The sequence below is a fragment of the Miscanthus floridulus genome, chromosome 8 (genome assembly GCF_019320115.1).
Source record: "Miscanthus floridulus cultivar M001 chromosome 8, ASM1932011v1, whole genome shotgun sequence".
Classification (NCBI taxonomy): domain Eukaryota; kingdom Viridiplantae; phylum Streptophyta; class Magnoliopsida; order Poales; family Poaceae; genus Miscanthus; species Miscanthus floridulus.
The window spans coordinates 42102880-42125502 of NC_089587.1; the positions used below are offsets into that span (position 1 = coordinate 42102880).

At 44.6% G+C, this 22623-nt stretch overlaps 2 protein-coding genes and 2 pseudogenes across 2 annotated transcripts; 1 reads left to right on the top strand and 3 right to left on the bottom strand.

Moving 5' to 3' along the window:
* Positions 1 to 2435: 2435 nt before the first annotated feature.
* On the bottom strand, positions 2436 to 6289 carry LOC136471764 (uncharacterized). Its single transcript, XM_066469520.1, has 4 exons — positions 5403 to 6289; positions 3918 to 5324; positions 3343 to 3457; positions 2436 to 3008 (listed from the first exon to the last, which is right to left on the bottom strand). Exons 1-4 carry the CDS (start codon positions 6144 to 6146, stop codon positions 2791 to 2793), a joined length of 2484 nt encoding a protein of 827 aa, XP_066325617.1. The 5' UTR covers positions 6147 to 6289; the 3' UTR covers positions 2436 to 2790.
* A 3943-nt stretch (positions 6290 to 10232) lies between these two features.
* On the bottom strand, positions 10233 to 12758 carry LOC136471765 (receptor-like protein EIX2; annotated as a pseudogene).
* A 2954-nt stretch (positions 12759 to 15712) lies between these two features.
* LOC136471766 (uncharacterized) lies at positions 15713 to 18856 on the bottom strand. The gene is made up of 5 exons (XM_066469521.1): positions 18502 to 18856; positions 17569 to 17786; positions 16440 to 16568; positions 16189 to 16320; positions 15713 to 16095 (listed from the first exon to the last, which is right to left on the bottom strand). Exons 1-5 carry the CDS (start codon positions 18836 to 18838, stop codon positions 15982 to 15984), a joined length of 930 nt encoding a protein of 309 aa, XP_066325618.1. The 5' UTR covers positions 18839 to 18856; the 3' UTR covers positions 15713 to 15981.
* Positions 18857 to 21088: 2232 nt separating this feature from the next.
* Positions 21089 to 22484, top strand: LOC136468937 (receptor-like protein EIX2; annotated as a pseudogene).
* The last annotated feature ends 139 nt before the right edge of the window (positions 22485 to 22623 follow it).

A 22623-nucleotide genomic window follows, 5' to 3' on the forward strand; every position in this document is an offset into this window, starting at 1 on the left:
AGTGGGCCTACGCCGTGTGCCGGGCCTAGGGCATTACAAATGTGTTTTCTACTGAGAACATCCGCAACCACATTAGCTTTTCCTGGATGGTAGTTAATGGTGAGGTCATAATCCTTTATGAGCTCAAGTCACCTCCTTTGCCTCATGTTTAATTCCTTCTGAGTGAATATATATTTGAGGCTTTTGTGGTCACTATATAGAACACACTTAGTCCCACTGAGATAAGAAGCTTTCTAGGACTGGCGGGATACTACCGTAGATTTATAAAAGGGTTCTCCTAGATTTCTGCACCGCTTACTAAGTTGCTAAGAAAAGGAGTTGAGTTTGTTTGGACATCAGCTTGTGAGAAAAGTTTCCAAGAACTAAAGAATAGGTTGACCACTGCACCAGTATTGGCCTTACCGAAGAGTGGAGAAGAATATGTAATATATTGTGATGCCTCTAAGTCAGGATTGGGGTGTGTTCTAATGCAAAAAGGTAGAGTGATAGCTTATGCATCTAGGTAGCTGAGGAAACATGAAGAAAATTATCCTACACATGACCTTGAACTGGGAGCTGTGGTCTTTGCACTATAAATAATAACCCTGGCCTATGATTTATCATCCAACAGATACAAGATTTGTCAAATAATAAACCATAACAAAGTTGGCAACAGAGAATAGCTAGAGGGTACTAATAATTATTACAATACCATTCTACGCACTTAAGTCCTTGAAGATGAGCATTCTCAGTTGGGTGAAGAAACAAGGAAAAAAGCAAGGTTTGATCAAAGACCCATGATGCAACAGACACGAGCAAAGTCAGGTGCAGGATCTTCCAGCGAATATGTGAGACCCCGCTGATGGGCCTAGCTGGGCCCGACAAGTGATGTGAGCTACTGTAGCATCACAGAACACTGTAGCTACCGGAAGTTTAGTACCGTATCGGTAGTTCAGAGTTCGCCGAACCAGCTTAAATAGCCAGGCCAAGGACGCGTAGTAACCTTCGGTTAACCGTTTTACGCGAAGCGAGGACGAAAGCGTAAGCGGGTTGCTACGTAGGTGGGGCCCACCCCTCGGTAGAGTGGGTCTGCGCCGTGTGCCGGGCCTGGGACGTTACAAATGGTATCAGAGCCAACTCTCGCGGTTTCACGGATGTATGGCTCGGGAGCTTGGACAGGTTGCGCATGGCTCTGCAAGAGCATGGCACTTAGGCCGGGGAGCTGGGAATATGTACGTGGGCCAAGAGAGTCGATCCTGGACATTTATCCCGTTTGGGTAGGCTAGTTTGAGAGCTTGACAAGGACGTTTAATCCTTAAGGGTGGGTGTATGTGAGACCCCACTAATGGGCCTTGGGCCGGTCTGGTGATGGGCTAGGCCGAATGACCGAGGACTGTAGCGACAGGGGTGATGTGAGTTATTGTAGCTTCACGGAACACTGTAGCTAGGGGAATTAGTACCACATCGGAACCTAGGAGGCAACAGAACCAGCTTAAAGGTCTCAGTCTTGGAAAGCTGAAGAACTCCGGTTCGAACTTTTTGCGCGAAGCGAGGACGAAAGCGCAAGCGAGTTAATTAGCAGGCGTGGTCCATTCAACGTGTAGAGTGGATCTTAGCCGTTTTCCCGGGCTGGGGCGTTACAAATGGTATTCAGAGCCAACTCTCGCGGTTTCATGGACGTATGGCTTGGGAGCTCGGACAGGTTGCGCATGGCTCTGTAAGGGCAGGTAGCTTGGTTCGGCCTCGACGAGGATGTTGAGTCCTCAAGGGTGGGTGTATGTGAGACCCCACCAAAGCCGGTCTGATGGTGGGCTAGGCCATCGAACTACTGTAGCTCAGGTTATCGGTTACTGCACCACGGAAGCTACTGTAGTAGCAGACTTACTACCACGGAACCAGAGGAAGGGTTGAACCAACCTAAAAACTTGAGCTCTGGGAGGCTATTAACTTTGGTTCGAATCTTTTACGCGAAGCGAGGATAAAAACGCAAGAGAGTTAATTAGCAGGTGTGGTCCATTCAACGTGTAGAGTAGATCTTAGCCGTCTTTCCGGGCTAGGGCGTTACACACACCATCACCAGTAGTAGAACAAATAAACAGCAACAAATACACACAAAAATGAAGATAACTGAAGTGGAAATAAATCAAAATATAGCACATGGACCAAGGTGAAAAAGAAAACTGAGTCAATAAGCATAATTATGGGCACAAATTTCAATGGCTCAATTACAATAGTCGATGGCAAGTATTTTTTTCAAAATATTAAGCAAATAATTGGATGGGTCAACAGAAATACTATTACCTTTACCTCACAACTTACATAATTATGGGCACAAATTTCAATGGCTCAATTACAATAGTCGATGGCAAGTATTTTTTACAAAATATTAAGCAAATAATTTCGGAGAAGTGACACTACACTACACACTGATAAAAACAGAGAAAATGGACACATTATAGGAAAAATATATCACTGTAGACAAAAAGGGATGCAAACAGATGCTTGATTTCCCTTCATCTCATCTCATGCATTTTTTTTTTTACTTTTTCTTTCATCATTTCTACAGAACATCTGTTCCCATAAGATACAGAATCTAGCTAGCTACTTTCATTTATACAAGAAATTACAGTTTTCAGTTCAAGCATTCGCCTCAAAATTGGCTTGACAAAGTTAACAACACGAGAGGCGGGGGGAAAAAATAGCCCCACAGCTTATCAAAAGCCAATCTCATGGGCGATGATGCAACCAAAGAAAAAAAAAGAGTATTTCCGTTGCCCTCCACACAAATCAATGAACAGCCCATATTCTTCTTTAGTCGAGGATAGTACAAACAATATCTCGGGAAGAGTCAGATATCCTAGCAGCCTCGGCAATCCTGAGAGCCATGACGGATTTGTATGCAGCCAGCTCTGCGTTTGTCATGAGAGACTGGGCTCTGTTGCGCAGTTGAATAGCTGTTTCTACAGCCTGCTTTGCCGCACGTTCAGCTTGGGCAACTCTCTGCAAAGCTGCCTCCTCTTCAGCATTGTCTGTCAACCATAATGCACAAACAAATGAAATAAGATTATTCTACCTCAGTAGAACCATAGTGATGTGATAAATACTAGACTGGCCACCACTTCAGCAATCTAAAGTCGGTAGACATATCATATTTAGGGCACATATCTTATTGCTTAAATTTTACTGACAAGTGCATAACAAGTTGGCCCGAGAAGAAGGAAGTCCATGACAAGGTCTTAATGCTATGGATTTCAAATGTCAAACAAAGGAGAAAAATGTTGTTTACTTTGTAGTCCGAACAAGTTCCACATTATCAGATTTAAATGTATTGCTCAGTAGGGTTTGTTATGCAGTAGTAATTACCTAGCAATAAAGCTTCAGGCTTTCCACGACCGGCTTGGCTTTTTTGTCTCTTGAAAGATCTCTTTCGCTTCATGGCAGACTTTTGTGATAGATGTCCTCGCCTTATGGGTGCGCCCTAAGATTGAAACAGTGTATCGATTAGATAATACAATGAATGAAAGCTTGACAAAAAGAAAAACAACAGGACATAGCTGTAAAATGAATTAAGCTTTGGTAATAGGTACTCCCTCCGTCCTTGAATAAATAGATTCCTAGAGTTGTCTTAAGTCAAACTTTTTAAACTTTGACCGAATTTCTTGAAAAAAAAAACAGAGTTATGGTATCAAATTAGTATCATTAGATTTACCATAGAATATATTTTCATAAGGTGCTCATTCTATGACATAGATGTTGTTACTCTTTTCTATAAAGTCAGTCAAACTTAAGGCACGGATTCTAGGAATTGATTTATTTGGGGACAGAGGGAGTAATTGGTATCAGTAGATTGTATAATCAAGGCTAGACAGAAGAAAAGGGAAACGATATAACAAAGCAGTGATGAGCTTGGAAATGGGTGTGACAAACCCCAAAATTACCTGAAACACCCTTAGCAATGGTGCACCTCTCTTGGACCTCTTACTTGTCCAATATTCATATGTAGCATGCACGTTATCATCCTTTCCTAAAGCAGGATATCTGGAAAGAAGCTCACTCAAATCATTTTTTCCTTGGGGATTGTTGTAGGCATCCTTTTCAAATATGCTTATTATCCTCTCAAAGTTTTCGTAAGTGATATGATTCCTTTGAGAGCTGTTTGGATCGGAATCTGCATGATTCAAGTGAATGAGCCACTGTTCATCCTCTGAGTCCATGTCATAAAAAGAATCCCTTGAGATAGCTCGTCCAACTTCATCATCCACCGTCCTGATATAGTCTGGCACAGGGCGTGAGAAAGGATCTGTAACAATCCCTTCCATGTCATCAGAAACTTTATGTACCCCAGGAATTGGGATTGTCTTCCCCAGGGAATTACGCTCACGGCCCACAACATGCAACTCTTTGAATAACAGCCAGTCCCATTTATCAGTGAACTCAAGCTTCCATGCATCATCAACTGCCCACATGTAGGCTTGAGTATGACGATTAACAACATATGACCTCATATCTGAAGGTTTAAGCGAGTACCTAGTAACACCTTGTATCTTCACAACTATACACCACTTATTGGTATCTGATAGTTCTAGCATAACTTCAGCACCCTCTTCCCTCCAGCACCTATCAGCTTGAAGATTTAGAAGGTTTGCTTTGCTGTGAACAGAATCTATGTTCTGTCTCACCTCAGCCAAGGCCAGCTTTTCATTCATTCTCTCGACAGGGCTCTTCAAAGATCTCTTTCTCCTAGTTGATCCCATGGGAGTCGAAACATCACTTTCATCCATGTTTTCAAGCAAATCAAGAGAAATTTCTAATGTTGCTTTAGGTTGGACAGGCTCCACAGGAGGTTCTTGCCTACTTGATCGCAGCTTTAATTCTGTTTGCGTGGCAGCCATGCTGTGCTTCATCCCAATTCCATTGTCAGGTAACCTAGCTATAAGACGCCGCTGATTTCGAGGATGTCTCATAGTTCTCCTCCGCCTTTGATGCTTCTTTAGCCTCAGACCATGTGCCACTAGTCCAGCAACTTGTTCAAGGGGCATGTAGTTCGGAACCACTCTGCAAGGTTCATTGCTGCCCACGTCAGTAGTGGCAAAACCACTGCTTTGAGCACCAGAATCCAAATACAAAGGAGTGTGAGGATAGATTTCTTCAGATCCCCCATCCAGCAGCCTGCTGTGCCGAATCATAGCTGGCAGATACATCGAATCAAGAGCTACGGCATATTGCAAGCTCCAAAAGTATGAAGGAAGTGCTGAGAAATCGACTGACAGCAATGGTTCAGATTTCTTGGAACCATGAAGCGCACACCACCCACAATGCGCAAGAGGCCTATGTAACAATGCAGACTGCAGGAAGAAGCACAAATGTTACACCAATTATACCAGAAACTAAAATAGGGCAGATGAAGGCTGTAGAAAGCTTACAGCACTCCGGCGCTGGAGCTTGACAAAGTGCACCCCGTGGGATGCAAACGCAGCAGCTACACCAGCAGACAAGATGAAAGTAGCAAGGTTCCGGAACTTTCCCCGCTGCCTACTGCGGCGCATCCACCGCAGCATGGGTAGAAGAAGGCCAAGGAGCCGGTGAGAGCTCCCAGGGCAAGACGTATCAACAAGGATGATCAGCGTCTGAGCCCCAGAGTGAGTGGCGGCACCATCTACCAGGGCCGAGAAATGGGCATCCAAAAAGCCAGTTCTTGACGCAAACTCCCGGGAGGAGCATGGAATCGCGGCGGCGAGGTCACAGGGGGCCTCTGGCTCTTGCGGGAGAAGGAGAGGGCTGACCTTCGATCGCTTGCCCTTCCTCCTGGTATACACTATCCCAAACCTCCTGCTGCCGTCCTCGTCCTCAGCGACGACCTCAGCGGCGGAGTTGCTCCGGCGGCGGCGTTTCCTGCTGTACACGATCCCGAAGGACTTCGTCAGAGGTGGCAATACCGGTTTGGGGCAGTCCTCCTTTTGGTGCTGCTGGCCGTGGCTGTGCCCGTGGTTGATGTCGACGTGGAAGGCTGCGGGCTCCTTGGCGTCCCAGCGGATCCGGTCGGCGGCGAGGCGCTTGCCGGAGCGGAGGACCCGGGTGGCGGGGTCGGCCTGGTCCTGGGATTGCGGAGGCTTGGGCGCCTTGGGCATGAAGACGCGAGTGGAGCGGCGGGCCCCGGCGGCCGGCATGGGCTTCACCTCCCCCGCCTCGTCGTCCTCCTCGCCTCCGTCGTCTACCCTCGCGTCCGTCTCGTCGGGCCCGGGGCTCCTCCCGGGGAGGCGGCCGCGGCGGGGATCCGATTGCGATCAGATGGGGGCGAGTACGGGAAGCTTCGGGGGCGGCTAGGGTAGGGTTACAGCGGGGCGATGGCGACGTGCGCGTGCGATTGTGATGAGACTGGGCCGGTCGTGGGCTGTCTGGGCTGTTTCTTTCGAGTTCTGGATCCCCAGAGGCCAAGCTTACATTTGCCCGAGTACGGGTCAGGCAGGCGAACCGCCGCCCGCCGGTTCGGTTCGGGTGTTTTTATCGACTCCACCTCCACTCCGAAAAAAAAAATAATATATCGACTCCACCGGGTTTAAATTACTGTTCCTTTTTTTTTTTGAAAATTTATTAACATACTGTTTGTATATCAGTTTTTTAATAGGAGCACGTATTAACCTCCTGCTCTTAAGCTCTATTTGGTTGGGCTATAACTTTTGAAAAAGCTGTGGTAAGCTATGAGCTTTAAAAAAGCTGCTTTGGCTATTGAGCTTTCAAAGAACCTCACAGCCGCATGGTTGCACCTTTTGGAAAAACAGCGGTCAGTGGGTCTCACCTGTTAGCCGACCCCACCTGTCAGCCACAATGTATTTTTCTGCGCGTTTCTTCTTCTTCCTCGGTTTGTCGATCTGCATGGAGAGCAGAAGGTCGGCGAGAGGCAGTGCTCTGGTGAACCCACAGCTCCAGCAAGGGCGGAGCTGCTCGCACGCTCGCGTGCGACGCCGCCAGCGCGAGGCCACGGTGGAGCACAATCGCCGATAGGAAGGTCTGCGAGGGGCCACAGCCGTGCCTGCTCGAGGGGCCGGAGAGGGGGGGGGGGGCGTGGGGGTCGCTGAAGCCGAGCACGAGAGAGGGAGGAGTGCCGCCACCGGCCAGAGACGCTAGAAGGGACAAGAAAGAGGCGTGGTCTCACGAACGGGGAGAGGTCGGAGACGGGAAAGAAGAAAATAAATTGAACCGGTACCTTCGTAAGTAGTGACAGATGGGTAATTTCTTTGCCCAAAAGCAGATGAAAGCGAGAGAGGAGGTGTTGTGGGTTTTGTACTAGAGCAAAATCAGCTTTGTACCTCAATTTGTTGAGGACCTGGTGACCAGCGAGATTGCTATGTCTAATAAGTAATGAATCATGCGTTTTTTTTAAAAAAAATGGCTTTTGGTTTAAAGCAGTTGTGGCTTTTCACACCTTTCGTTGACTTTTGGCTTTTAGGAAAACAATAGCATGTTAAAAAGTCCAACTAAAGACCTTAAAATAGGATCCACGTCTATTTCTTCCCATCCATCTCAGTCTTTTCATTTTCGAGCGTATGTGCTGTCTGCCGTACGCGCTGGCTGCAGACCCACGACAAAGGAGCTAGATATTGGTGGCCACACAAGAAGAAGGCTGGAAGCGAGGGGTGCTCACGCACAAAAAAAAAATCGCTCGCACGTGAACTATGAAACTATCGCAGAAGCTGTTCCACGGAGGAGGGCACATGGGGCTCAACAACAAGGGGGATGCCCCTAGTGCAACATCATCGAGGAGCATCCGTCCTTGAAGCAACGGTGCCTGAGCAAACTCAATTCACTTATCTAGAGGTGTTTGGCACGGCTCCTCCTGAGGGACTTCTGGCTTCTCAAAAATGGCTCCGACTCCTCTGCTTTTTACTTAAAAACGGTTCCTCCAGAAAAATGTTTGGCATGGCTCTTCCAGAGAAGCCAGAGCCGAAGCTAGGGAGGAGCCTGCCAAACAGACCCTCAGTTTATGGGATACTAGTAGTTCCTCTTTGTTTGATTGTTTCCTATCCAATCCCTAAATCGAGTAATTGACTGCTAGTTACTAAATTTGACTCATGTCTACGTCATCCAATTGATTGGTGGTTCAGTTAGACATTGATGTGTTGGAAATTAAGGAGGAATAAGACAGGAATACAGACTGAGAGTTTAGAATTGCAACCTGGGTGATTTTGGTTTTGTTGCTCAGATATTGGTTACATGTGGTACTGTATGATGGCATATTATATAGATCTGGTCATGCAGTATGTGTGGTATTAATTTGTTGTGTGTGATATTAATATTTGTTTCTATGGATTGTTAGTTGAAATGCTGTCAATTTTTTCTAAAAATTATTGAGTTTTGCACTGATTGAATTGTATAATTCTATATCGGAATTCCCAAATTGATGATATGAAAATAGGGATAAAAACACAAATATCAAAATAAAACAGGGATAAAAAACGCATGCGTAAGGTTGTCCTTTTATCCAAAAATTAACACCGTTAGGTGAACTTTAGAGTAGGGGTAAAGTCTCGCTTTATTTGAAAATCGTAGGGATAAAATCACAAAGTATTTAAAAAAAGGACAAAGTCATCATTTTGCTTCAAAACAGATATAGGAACGCCTAAGCCCCTTCGTTTTTTTAGTGTTTCATTGCTTATATCCGTGCCTTATTTATTTGAACTATCTTGATTGCACTATTTATTGGATGATTACATTGCGAGTTTTCTAACTTGATTAGACTATTTATTTATTGGATGTTTACATGTGCACATGCACATCATCGCTCCGATACCCTCAAGGCTCAACGAAGGCGACCGTGGCATGAACAGTGTCAGCCAAGGCATCCGAGGGCTTGTTTAGATATTTATGCATTCACTTCAATCTACTTGATATAGATTGAAGTGTAATTTAATTTAAGTTTCACTCCAATTTATACTAACATACATGAATTAAAGTGGACTGAGGGTATCCAAAATTTTAGTGGTGCGAGATAGGCTCAGCTCAGCGCGAGGCCGTGAGCCCAGCAGGTCATGGGCTCAGCACGTCTGGTCGAAAACAAAAACAATGACATTTTTTAGGCAAGAAAACAATGCAACGTTAACTGAGCAATTAACGTCGAGTGGAACACTACAAGAGGTATATATTTTGTTACCCTATAAATTTATGTAACTATACAAAAGTGAGGTTGAACCAAAACTATGTCTATATGACGAAAATCGTATCATAGATAAATTATATTTTTGGAAATCTTTTGGTGGTTACATATAAAATCATATCTACTGAAATCATATTTCTGAAAATCGTAATTAATGTACTCATATATGATCGATGCAGCCGAAGACGAAGATCCTCCAACGCCTCAACTCTCAAGAACAGCAGTGGCCCAGACCATAACAAGTGTTTTTTGGCATATATAACCAAAAAAAAATGTCAGCCCAACTAATACGGAGTAACACCAGCTTTAACGCTTCAAGCTCTTGGCTCTGGTTCAGCTCAGCAAACAGCTATTGTTTGCTAAGGAAATGACAATTAAATTCCGGATGATGATGCTGACAACTTGTTGCAGATACTGCATTTTTGTCAATCTCCCAACCTCCCTGATGGGAACTGTCTTGCACATGGAATGGGACTGTGATCTCTGGCCAGTTCACGAATAAACCTGGCAGAATTTTCGAAGCACAGATGCTTTGGTACACTGACTAGCCTAACGAACAGTGATTAGAGATCTGGACCTCGAATGAATCAATAAAAAATCAAATTGATAGTTTAGGGAGCTTAATGACATTAGTGAATAAGTTTAGGGACCACTGATGTGTTGTTTCCAAATTTAAAATGCTGGTGCTGGCCAATAAATATTTGATAGGTAAATCGAGACTACCGCTTCACCAGAGCTAGGGTGTGTTCGGTAGGGATTCTCCAAAAAATAGTTCTCCCAAAAAACACATCTGAGTCTCCATACGGAACAGATTTTTTCGAGAGACAGTAGAAACACTGCAAAACGATTCTGGAATTTTAGTCATCATCAGAAACATTCATCGGATTTTCTTAGAAGTTAGAACACAGAAGCTAGAAAAACCAGTTTCACTTGAGAAATAGAATTAGTTTCTCTCTAGGAACGTTTATTAGAGTAGCCCAATCCCTGCCAAACACACCCCTAATGTTAGATTAACACGATTTTGAAACGTAATTAGTGTTGCAAAAGAAGAAGAATAGTAGAGAACAAATAAAACAGGGAAAACTACTATATTGTTAGGGCATTTCACCGGAAAGTTATGTTATTCAAATTTGATTTGGATCTGAAACATTCCAGCCAAATTAACACTCCCACTCCAAACGGGACTTTAACTATTTTACAATTCTGTACCACATCAAATGGAGATTAGATGGCGAATATCCATTTTGCAGACCTATCTTGTATATGGTCAACACAGCGGAGTATGGCAACCCTCCAAGACTTGAAGAGAAGCAGTGGCCCAGACCATAACCAGAATCCAAATGTCAGCCCAGCTAATACAGAGTAATACCAGATTAGGGCTTCAATCTCATGGGCATGGCTGTGTCCAATAAGTGCTGCTGTAGAGTTTGAACCATTTGAACATGCTATGTCCAGTGGGAAACCACATAGCCCAAAGTTGTTGCTGTAAATTGACGGGTCCACAAGCGTTTGGAGTTGAGAACCTGTTGGCATCTCACCTGACAGATGGTTGTTGGAAAGGTTTAGCAAATTAAGGGACAGCAATTCAGAGATGCTTGAAGGAATAGAGCCAGAGAGTTCATTCAAAGATAGGTCAAGGGTCTCCAAAATCACCAAGTTACCAATGTCTTTAGGAATACCGCCAGATAGATGATTTCTTGACAGGTTTAGGAACCTGAGACCCACAAACTTTGTAAACTCAGGAGGAATGTCACCAGAGAGATAGTTACTTGACAAATCAATACCTGTCATAAGTGCAATGGCTCCTTCAAAAGTATGATATTGCCTCTTCCAGTTTATGTTGATCCGCTCAGTGTATATATATAAGACAAGATGATGTAGAATTTGGTAGCTGATTTGCAGAGGTATGTTGAATTCCAATTTTGGTTGCATCATGGATGTTAGATTGGAGAGATTTCTAGGGATGGAACCTATAAAACTGTTGCCTGATAGATCAAGCAGCTGGAGGAAAGAGAGCTGTGATAGCTGCCAAGGAATACTCCCATGGAGCATGTTTGACCGTAATATGAGCACCCTTAGCAAGGGATTGCTAAATCCTATCCATGAAGGAATTGTATCAGAAAGCTTGTTCTCACCAAGATCCAGAATCAGCAGCCTTCTGCATCGCTTAAGGAAATTTGGGAATCCTCCATTGAGACCGTTATTCGCTAGGTGCACTGATTCTAGTGATAAATTGAAGTTCTTTGACATTTGGACATTCCCAGAGAAGGCATTGCTTGACAAATCAATGAACAGTAGATCATGCATGTTCCACAAGCAGCGGGGGAGTTTGCCATATAACTTGTTGTTTGATAGGTCCAAGATTTGAAGACACGACTGTTGACAAAGCACTATAGGAAATACTCCAGTGAAGCTATTGTTTGCTAAGCTGATGGCAAGCAACTTCCTGGTATTGAGGTATGGTATTACACCAGATAACTTATTGTTGCTAATGTCGAGGAATCGGAGACTCTGGAGGGCTGAGAGGGCTTGGGGCACCTCACCCTCTAGCTGATTGGTGTCAAGATCAAGGGACTCCAGTGCCGTCAAATTGACAATTTCTAGTGGTATTTTCCCAATGAGGTTGTTGCAGAAGATTCCCAGAAGCACAAGACTTGTTAGGTTTCCTACTGAATGCGGAATCGGTCCAGTGAGGGAATTCTATGACAACATGAGACGCTGCAAACTTGCTACTCTTCCAATCTCCACTGTGATTTTACCATATAAGTTGTTGCGGTGGAGAAACAAGGTCTGTAGTTTGGATGCGTTGCTGATCTCTGGAGGGATGCTTCCAGCGAGGGAATTGCTCTGTGCGTAGAACGATGTGATCTCTGGCCAATTCATGAACAGATCCGGAGGAATGACCCCAGTGAGCTTGTTTCTTGACACATCGAACACTCGCATGTCACGCATGTTGGAAAGCGACCGTGGTATCGAACCGTACAATCCATTGGCGGACAGGTTGAGGTACCTCATCCTTTGCCTCATCAATGGTAGGGTGTCCGGTATCTCCCCGGACAAGCTGTTCTGCGACATGTCAAGGTACGTCAGGGTGGAGATGTTTGCCGGGATGCTGCCACTGATGTTGTTGTTGCGGAGGTCAAGCTTGGTGAGCGCCGGGAATGAATCCAAAATTTTAATAACTTTCCACTCAAAAAAAGATTATATCATTTGCAAGGGTTTAGATGAAAATCAAAGCATTTTGTTCTGTTGCCTTTAGATCCAGGTCTTTAGATCTGACGATGTATTTTGACAACCACAACTAATTTTGGCTCTATTCTTTTGCTAAAATGCACTATTAAATATTAAGTCTGAGCGTGCCATGGAGGCCAGCGCCGGGAAGGCTCAGCTCGGCGACACGGCCTGTAGCGTCACACATGATGCCACGCCAGGAGCACGTCGGCTTGGTAGCCAGCCATGAGAGCAAAGGGGATAATGGCTCTTCCCCGCCATTGGCCGGCAACAACGTAGATTTCCACCGGAGAAGTGAGCCTGATTCTTCCTCGGTACCATGGGATGTGGATGTGCAGAGCAACAGAAGAAAGAAGGCTTGCAGGAACCTTGATTGATTCCTTGTTCGGAGCGCCATTGCTAGATGCTGAAGGTTCTCATGCTCTTGTCCACACGAGCAATAAATGGATCTGCTCTGAGTGGATGAACCAAGACACCACCCAGACCAACGCGTTGTTCGTTTTAGCTTGTTTGGCTGATAAACCATAACTGAAAGTACCGTTAGCTAATTTAATATAAAAGAAAAATACTTTTCGTTACTGAAAAAATACAACTTGTAAACCAAATAAGCCCAAATCAACACAGCTTTAGTCGACGAGTCCTAGTGGCAGAGTCAAGGCACGTGGGAGCCTTTAGTCCGGTGTTCACACAACGGCCTTCACAAGTCCTAGTGGCAGAGTCAAGGCAGGCACGTGGGAGCCTTTAGTCCGGTGTTCACACAACATTAAATGAAGGAGGCACGTGGGAGCCTTTAGTCCGGCCGTTTCGTACTGTAGCGGCTCTGGCTCCGCCCTCAATCCCCATCCACCAAAATGAAGGAGGCTTTTCTCTGTGTACCATTAAAAAAGATAGTCTTTTTTTACAGGCCACTAAAAAGTTTGGACTTATCTAGGTGTCATGACACTTTATTTCTTTGCCTCTCAAGCCATTCCGTCCATTTTCGCTGGTAACGGTGTGTAACGACGAGGAGAAAAGACCGAAGTGCCCTCAATCTATGAGGATGAGTGAAATTACCATTTGTCCTGTGTGCCACTCCCTGACAAGCCCTTTTTGGTTCCGGCCCGGAGGCTACCTGCTGGCCATCCATCATCTGCGGAGCCGATTCCGTGGCGTCCAGCCGAGCAGGGCGATGCGACTACGCGAGAAAACAGTGAGTGGCCCCTCTCATCATTGACGCGACGACCAAACATGAATACGAATGACCAGACCAACAGCAACAGGAGTACACACTACTTCACTCAAAACTCTACACGTACTCCTCCGCCGTGCCCTTTCTTTGCCTTTCCTGATATCCGGCGCAGCATCTCGTTCGAACGCTAGCTTCAGCAGAAAGGACTTGCTCAGAAAAAAGAATGCTTGCTACGACGTATGCCAAGATTCCAAGCATAAAAAGCGCAGGATTCCTCCTGAACTTGCTACACGTCGCTCATTTGCGGGGTACCCAGAGGTAGTCGTTGGGCAAGCATTGGTTTTTGGCTGCGATGATGGCACGCAACGTGTTAATTTGGTGCAGTAATTAGGATTAATCGATTACCCTACCGTTCAGTTTTGTCCCATCCAATAGGTTCCAGATCCAAAAGGAAAGCTTCCCGACCTGAGCAGCCTCATCTCAAGTCGATGTAACAAGCAACGGCAGCAGAATGCAGGTGTGAGATACTGCCTCCGTCCGGTAAAACATGTAATTCTAGTATAGTATCATGTTTTACTATATTATATCTTTAAACAGTTATAGATAAAAAAAACTTAAATTATGAAATATATTTTTATAATAGATTAATTTGGAGTTATAAATATGAATATGATTCACTAAAATTTTGATTTATTTGGCACGCTACCCAGAGGGAGTACCATCACCACACCACCAGCGACGCGAAACGAAAAGCTGTGATTTGGACTCGCGCCGCCGAGCAAGCACGCACACGCACGCTTTGTAGAGTTGCGCAGGCAGGCAGGCAGACAGACACAAAGAAAGAAAGGTATCGTGGCTTCCAAAGCATCTAGCCTGCTTCCGCACGCGTAAGCGTAACCCCAGTCGCGCCACGCCTAATCCCATGAGTGATCAGAGACTAATCACCTGGCCATGGCCGGGAAGGAAGAGAGATACAGAGAAATCAAAAGGGCAAGGGTGCTGCTGTGTGCTGCGTTGCTTGTAATAAACAAATTAATAAATGCAGTCAATCCAGAGGCTCCGTTCAGCTTGCTGAATCTTGGCTGAAACTGACTGAAAACACTGTTCTGGCTGAATTGTTGTGAGAGAAAAACACTGTCCCAGTTAAAAAAACGAGTCGAATAAGCCGGATATAGGGTAAGCCGAACGGGTTTGTTCCGCTCTCCCAATCTACCATTTGGCCATCCCGTACGTCCATGGTCCATCCTCACTTTGATATTTTTGCTGCTGCTTCATTTCTACTGATCCTCTCTGTCCGTGCGTGACTATCTTTCCTAATGCATGTATCTTATCACTGACAGAGAAGTTTCGTGTTGATGGGCACCATTAGATGAGAGAGACGCAGGAGCACGACGGGCGTGTGGGCGGTGGTGTGATCTGGGAGCCTGCCCGGCCCTGCAGCAGGGATGGCCCGCCGGGTGCTCTCTTGTTATTTTACTATCAGGGATGGTCCATGCGCGCAGCGAGACCGAGAGCGAGACCGGCCGATGGTGCCGCGGCAAGCCACGGTGGGGTCCGACGTTGATCGTAGCTAGCGTGGTCAGGGAGTGGCACACATGGCAAACGGCAATTTCACTCATCCTCCTAGACTGAGGACACTTCGGTCTTTTCTCCTCGCCGTTACACACCGTTACCAGCGAAAATGGACGGAATAGCTTGAAGGGCAAAGAAATAAAGTGTCATGGCATCTAGGTAAGTCCGAACTTTTTAGTGGCCCGTAGAAAAAGGCCATCTTTTTTAATGGTACATAGAAAAAAGCCTCAAAATGAAGAGCGGCTCTGGCTCCATCCTCAATCCCCATCAACCCAAAATGAAGAGCCGGTGAAGGCATTTGTTTTCTTCACCGACTCCTGCTACAATATTCACACCTCTTAAGCACAAGAATATGAACAGTGGTGAAGCCAAAGCTAGTACTCCCTCTGTTCTTTTTTACATGTCGTATTAACTTCGTCCTAAGTCAAACATATCTTTGACCATTCATTTTAAAATTTTCTTATACTTTCATAACATACGAATTATATACTATGAAATTATTTCTCATAGTGAATCTAAAAACGCAAATCGCGTGTCATGAACCTATCTAATCTAAATTTTTTGAAATCGATGGTCAATGATACAAATATTTGACTTAGGTCAAAGCTAATATGACAAGTAAAAAAAAACGGACGGAGTATAAGCCATGCCAAACAGGCTCAAAATCTTGTTAGGTGGAACCACATTGCCTCTATGATAAGGTTTAAGACATGTCTAGTCCCAGTTTGATTTTACATTTCGACACCGATGGCAGCAAACCTTTCAGGCATTTTGTTTTGACACGACACCAAAAAGTATACAGGGAACAAGCAATTTTCTCTATATAGGTAACATGCAACTGTTTTGTGATTCTAACGAAGCTCATGTAGATGAAAACATTTTATAGGACTTTAATCTCCTTGAGCCAAGCTGTGTGTAGTGGGCAAGGATCTGGCTTTCCTGCTGCAAGCGCCTTCTCGGTGAGGGAGTAAAACCAACCATTCCTCCACTTGAACTGCTCCATTCAAATTAGCATATTTTAATTTAGCAGGGAATAAAACAATGTTCGGGCTTAACTTCTCAATAGATCCTCATTGGTAGGACTTGCCTCTTTCACAGCTGTAGGGAAGTGTGCCACAGCCCTGGAGTAAGCACAAAGCCGCTCCTCTATGCCTTCGCCGAATGTGAGCCCTCTCTCTGCAGCCGCAGCCGATGTTAATTCAGCTATCAGGCTCGCAACCTACCAAGATAACAGTGCAATTCAGTCTCTTGAAAAAAGATCCTTGCTTCTCAGTGATAATTGGACGAAAGATAGCCAATGATTTGGACTGGTTGTAAAACATTCATGACAGAACAAACCTCAGATCGGTAATCTTTTTCCACCACACCAACAGTAGCCCCTGGATGCCGAGCACCAACAAGCATGAAAGCTGAAATCCATATCAACTTTTCTAGCATCTGCTTCTGAAAGGCTTCCTTTTCAAGCACCTGATGGGGTAGGTTGCAGCACAAATACACAATTACTACAAATGATCATAATTCAATACTTGAACATGCAAAAAAAAAAAGTAAGTGCAAGGACCGTTACATGAGAACATCAATAGACGTTCTCAAAAAAAAAGAGAGAACATCAATAGACAAACATGAAAACAGTACATTACTAATTACTAATATTTTGATTCCTATTGCAAGAAGATAATTTTGGTGATGAACCATAACTCCCTGAGCTCACTGACTTTGATGATTTTCATCATTATGGTTATTATAATGTTATTTTAATCTGGATTAGGCACAAGGAATAATAGATTGATATGGAGGATATGATGTTACACATATATAGGCAAGGATGACATAAGGTTTACAGAAGTAGAACCAATCAATGGTGATACTTGCCTAATCAAGATCAATTTATCTATCCTAGCCATATGCGCGCTAGGCCCAACAGGGGCGCACAGGCCCAGAAAGAGGAACCAGACGACAGTCCTAGAGGCTGCCGTACCCCTTTGTCTAACAGTTATGACAAGTAAATGCACAACTTTCATGATTTAAGTAATGTATTACTTGCACCTGCTATGTAATACAGTGTGCAGAAATAAGGAGGTTCCTGCAAATGTATAGGCACAGACCATGATTTTTCAAAACTTTATCTTTGGTACCCATTTTTTAGAATAAACATATTCATTTCCCTACTACTCACATCTTATAGTAGGGAGAAACCATTTTGATGCGTTGAACAAATTTTTACAGGATGAAAATAAATAATGCATAGGGAAGGGATCATGATTTATTCTAAGTTTTGTCTGACACAATTCAACGTAAGGGTCCAAACTTTTGCAAGGGCTGCCCAAACAATTCTTTTGAGTAGATATCTATCTTGTTTGCACCTTACAACAAAAGTAATATAAAATTTGAAAATGGCCAACACAACATGGGAAATTTATGGATGAACGGAATACAGAACTTCTGAAGCAAATGCTCATAACCTCACCTTGCAGGTAAGTCCGCCGTTTTGCAGGCGGGCAGCCACTGCAGGAGCCCAGCTGCCAAATGCAGCAGTCAACCCCTCTGGGTTGGTATCAGTAATCCCATCGACTGGTGGCTCTCCAAGCTTTGATATAGCGAAGTAGGCCAAGACCTGGTTTGCGTCCACTAGACCCTTGCTCTCGAACCATGGATCCAGCATTCCATTCTGGAAGAACACCAAATCTGCTGCAATATTAGCTCACAAGTCCCAACATGCAACAACACTACACAAAAATGGTACACAATGCTGTAGTTAGCATGCATAAGATAGAACCATGGCAGATCACTTTTTGATAAAGTGACTGGAAGTGAAGCCATACTATTGATGGCAGATATTATTTACCAAACTTACATATTTCAGGAAACGAGCTTCTGTGTAATGACATCCTGAAGCTCTTCTGGAATGTTTACTATCCAAAATATTGTACTTGTGAGTGGATGCACATAGGATCTAACTGTTAGAATTTAGAAACAAAACAAATGTTACATAACTTCCCTTGAGTTTGCCAATCCATCAATGATCACTAGCTCAACTGCTAAACCTTCCATTTGTAAAATGGATCCAACCTCTTTTTTGTTACTAGATGAGGACTAGCTCAACTGCTAAACCATGACATCACACCCCTGTTGTGCAGATTGTACATACAAAAAAAAAAAATGAACTGAGTAACCAGAACAGCTTGGCTAATCCAGCTCGATTTGTTCAGTATTTCAGGCACGGCACGGTTTGCCTAAAATGCAAGCCCGATGCAAAAACACGCATAGACAGACCTGATCGCACACAAGCAGCGGCACAGAACGAACGCGGACTCCAACGAGCAAATGCTAGCGCCCACCCAAAGCACATCGGCCGGGAGAGCACAGGCAGACGAGGTGGGAGGAGTTGGAGAGCACGTACCGCGCCAGCGCGACTTGGGGGTGGCCTCGAGCACGCCGTCGAGGTCGTCGTTGCGCGTGCACACCAGTATCGGTCCGGGCGCGTCGTCGGGCACCTTCTCGCCGCGGCCCACGAGGACGTCCCCTCCCGGCGGGCCCATGGACAGCAGCGCCTGGCCTACGCGGCCGCCGCCCACCACCACGGCCGGCTGCACCGCCGTCGTCGCCATCGCCGCGGAAACCTTCGCGATCCTGCGAGCCGCCGCGGAGCTAGAAGAGGAAGAGGGGGAGAGCAGGAGACGGCGGAGGGGAGGCGACGGCAGCAGCGGGGTGACGGAGACGGCGGCTTTGAGGGCCATCTCGATGCGAGTGCGAGGGGGAAGTGACGGCGTTTGGTTTTGGAGCTGGGGTGCCGTTAGCGCGGTAAACGGGAACCACCCGATTCGGGATGGGGATGCGCTTATCTTGTCGGTTTGTGGTCGACGTATGATGGGCCGTGCCGTGCTAGGCCTGTGACCTCGAATGGGCTTTCTCACGTACTACTGTGATTGTCTCATTTTCCTTCTCAAACTTTAAAACGGATAGATTTAAAAAAAAATAAACGGATATCATTTCACTCAGCTCATCTATGTATATCTACATAAGTAAACCTCACTAACTTTGAAGCTATGCATGTAATCTATCCATGTGTCATATTCCAATCTAGTTGCATCTTGTCTTTTTGTTGTGAGAAGTTTTCAAAAACATGTTTCGAAGTAATTAGAATGCTTTGGGATTTATTTATTTTTATATTTTTCATTTTCTAGAGATAAATCTAATTTTTGGAAGCTTTTAGAGATACATTCACGGGTTCTAAATACTTTTATTTGGGGTTTGTATGTCGCAATCTATAATATTTTTCTTTGTCCTATCCCATCTATCTTTAAAGACTTTTTTCTTAGAATTTTTAGAAATTTAGAGATATTTTTCATGGTTCAAAAATATTCTAGGATTTTTTTTAAAAAAACTAAAAACAAAGATGAAAACAGTTCTAACTAGGGTACGGATGTAATTTAAATGGTTATGAAAGATGAGGGGGTAAGATGTCCAGTTTAGGATTTTGAGGAGGAAATCAAATCACACCGCAGTTTAGAGAGGTAAAAGTGATGTTCTTCTTTTCTTATCACGGATACTTTTTTTCTACATATTGCCTTTTAATTATCTTTTCGTCCCACATTACTATTATCTTCTTGTCTTCTGTTTTTTTCTTTCTCTATCGCTCGATTCCTTAAATCTTTTCTTTCGTCAAAGATCATGCCATCTTTGTAGAAAAAAAAATGCATGTCAATTCATGTACTTTAGAAATGCCTCTTTGAGATGGGTGTCTTGGCCTCTCTCACACATAATTTCTACGTACACCACTTATGCCCAAAAAATTAACATTTATGTTTGAAAATTCAATGCTGGAGCGTGATGTTACAATGTATGGAGCTACTGCTCTTAAATCCTGATAGCGACCAGAAGCGTGTAAGGTTTGTTGTTATGAAGGTAGTAGCAATGCAAGCGACTCCTGGTGGCCTCGTGGGTGTTTCAATCTTTTGTTAGCTGGAATAGCCACTACCTCTGCAGTCTAGGAAATCACAAATATCTGTGACGACATAGAGCTTTGGAGCATATGTGGAGGTTAGGGCTATTAGCCACGCTGGTGCTTTTGGGGCTGCTCTCATTATCCATACAAAAAATCCATTTACTAGATGACATAGACAATGACAAGGACAAAGACGTAGTAGAAATGGCCTCTGCAATGGAAATAATGGCGTTATAGCTTTGGTAGTGTCAGTTTCCTCCATCAATAGGGTGACGAGGAAAGGGGTTGATGATGACTAACAATCCAAGTAGTATTAAACAAAAGTCCACTGATTTAATTTGAGGAACAAAGTGTATTCATCCACTGCCACCTTATTGTTTAAGTATATCCACCAGGTTCAAATCTTCATATCCATATTTTGAAATAAACATAAAAATAGATGCATCCCTTTTTTGTTACATATACCATAGACTACCACCATTATCTAAGGGGCCACCATAGGCTACCATTACTATTATCTAAGGACTCATTTGGATCTTAATATGTAATGATCCTAGCTACCAAGAGCTCCAAGCCTCCGATCGCTTCAGCTACTTTTGACTATGTTGCGGCTGTGGCTATAGGTTTAAAACTGCAACATTGTAGCACAATATTAGTGTCGCTGCAACCAGATGAAATGATCGGGCTAAATTGCAAAGGGCTAAAGATTAGCCATTTCCTTTTAGCCCTTAGAGATCTAAACATGAGGACTAAAAGGGGGCTAAACTTTAACCCTCCATTAGTCCATTAGTCCCTTCAAGGCGGGCTAAAGGAGGCTAAAAGGTGCTGTGGAGGACCCAAAGATCATCTTTTAACCACCTTTTAGCCCCTCTATCCAAATAGAGTTTAGCCCATGGGATCCAAATAGGCTCAAAATCGATTGTCCGGGTCGCTGCCTAACCAGGCAACTATATGCTTGGGCGCCGAACCAAACTATACCCTAAAAAAGTTAAATGACATAAATGTAAGGAATGGTATTTTCTAATCAAATTCATGAGATGATCCAGTGGAAGATAATTCAACCAAATAAACACTTGATACGTCACTAAGATATTTCACGTGCCATCAGTTTAGTCTCGTGGTTCGATTGCAAGTCTTTTTTTTTTGAAAGATTCCATTGCAAGTCTTGCTTGATACTGTACGAGATAAGGTTCAGGCTTGAGGGTGGCAGCTCAGTTCAGTCACTTGCACAACGGATGATTCCCAAAATCCCATCCATAAAAGAATAACTGGTCACGCTCCCTCCCTGAATCGCCCGCATGCCCGGCCATGGCACTCCGGACGAAAACCCATGCAAAGAATCTTACACGCCTCCTTCCTTATGCTCCTCCTCTGCACATCAGGTGCCATCGACGAGAAGGAAGCTGAATCGCTTCTCCGATGGAAGTCCACCCTGCTGCCGGCCAACAACGGCGAGAAGCCATCACCGTCGACCCCTCTGCCCACGTGGTCGCCTACCCTGCCGACGTGCTCCTGGTCGGGCATCAAGTGCGACGCCGCAGGCCGTGTCGCCGGGCTCATCCTCCCCAGCGCCGGCCTCCACGGCACGCTTGATGCGCTCGACCTCATGGGAGGATTCCCTCTAGTCCTCAAGAGATGCACGAGTCTAATGATTCTAGATCTTGGTGAGAACAAGTTTTCTGGAACAATTCCTTCATGGATAGGATCTAGCCATCCATTGCTAAGGATCCTTCGATTACGATCAAACATGTTCCTTGGGAGCATTCCATGGCAGCTACGTATCACTGCTCTCTTCCCTACAACTGCTGGATCTGGCAGGCAATAGTTTGGTAGGTTCTATACCAAGAGGTTTCGCCAATCTAACATCCATGCAGCAGCCAAGAACAGAGTTCAACATACCGTTGGAAGTGACCTGCCAAATTTTGCATGAGTCTGTCATTTATTCGTACTTCGAACGAATCAACGTAAACTGGAAGAGGCAATACCATACTTTCGCTGGAACCATTGCGCTTATGACAGGTATCGATCTGTCAAGCAACTCTCTCTCTGGTGAAGTTCCTTCAGGGCTGACAAAACTTGAAGGTCTACGGTTCCTAAACCTGTCAAGAAATCGTTTCTCTGGCTGTATCCCGGAAGACATTGGCGGTTTCAAGAATTTGGAGTCTCTTGATTTATCTTGGAATGAACTCTCCGGCTCCATCCCTCCAAGCATCTCGCAGCTGATGTCTCTTGATTCGCTCAATCTGTCCAACAACCATCTATCAGGTGAGATACCAGCTGGTTATCAACTCCAAACACTCGCCGATCCCTCGATTTATAGCAACAACTTTGGGCTTTGTGGTTTCCCCCCACTGAACATAGTATGTTCAAATGGTTCAAATTCTGCAACGAAGTTCAGTAGAGACCACCAAGAGCTTGAAGCTCTAAGCCGGTATTGAAAGAGTGGAATACACGATGTATTACTCAGGCATAGTCAATGTACATATATAGGCTAGGTGGGGAGTCACGGTAGACAGGCCCACGGGCCCAATTACATTCCAACACTCCCCCACAGTCTGAACTGGGAGCACCGCGAAC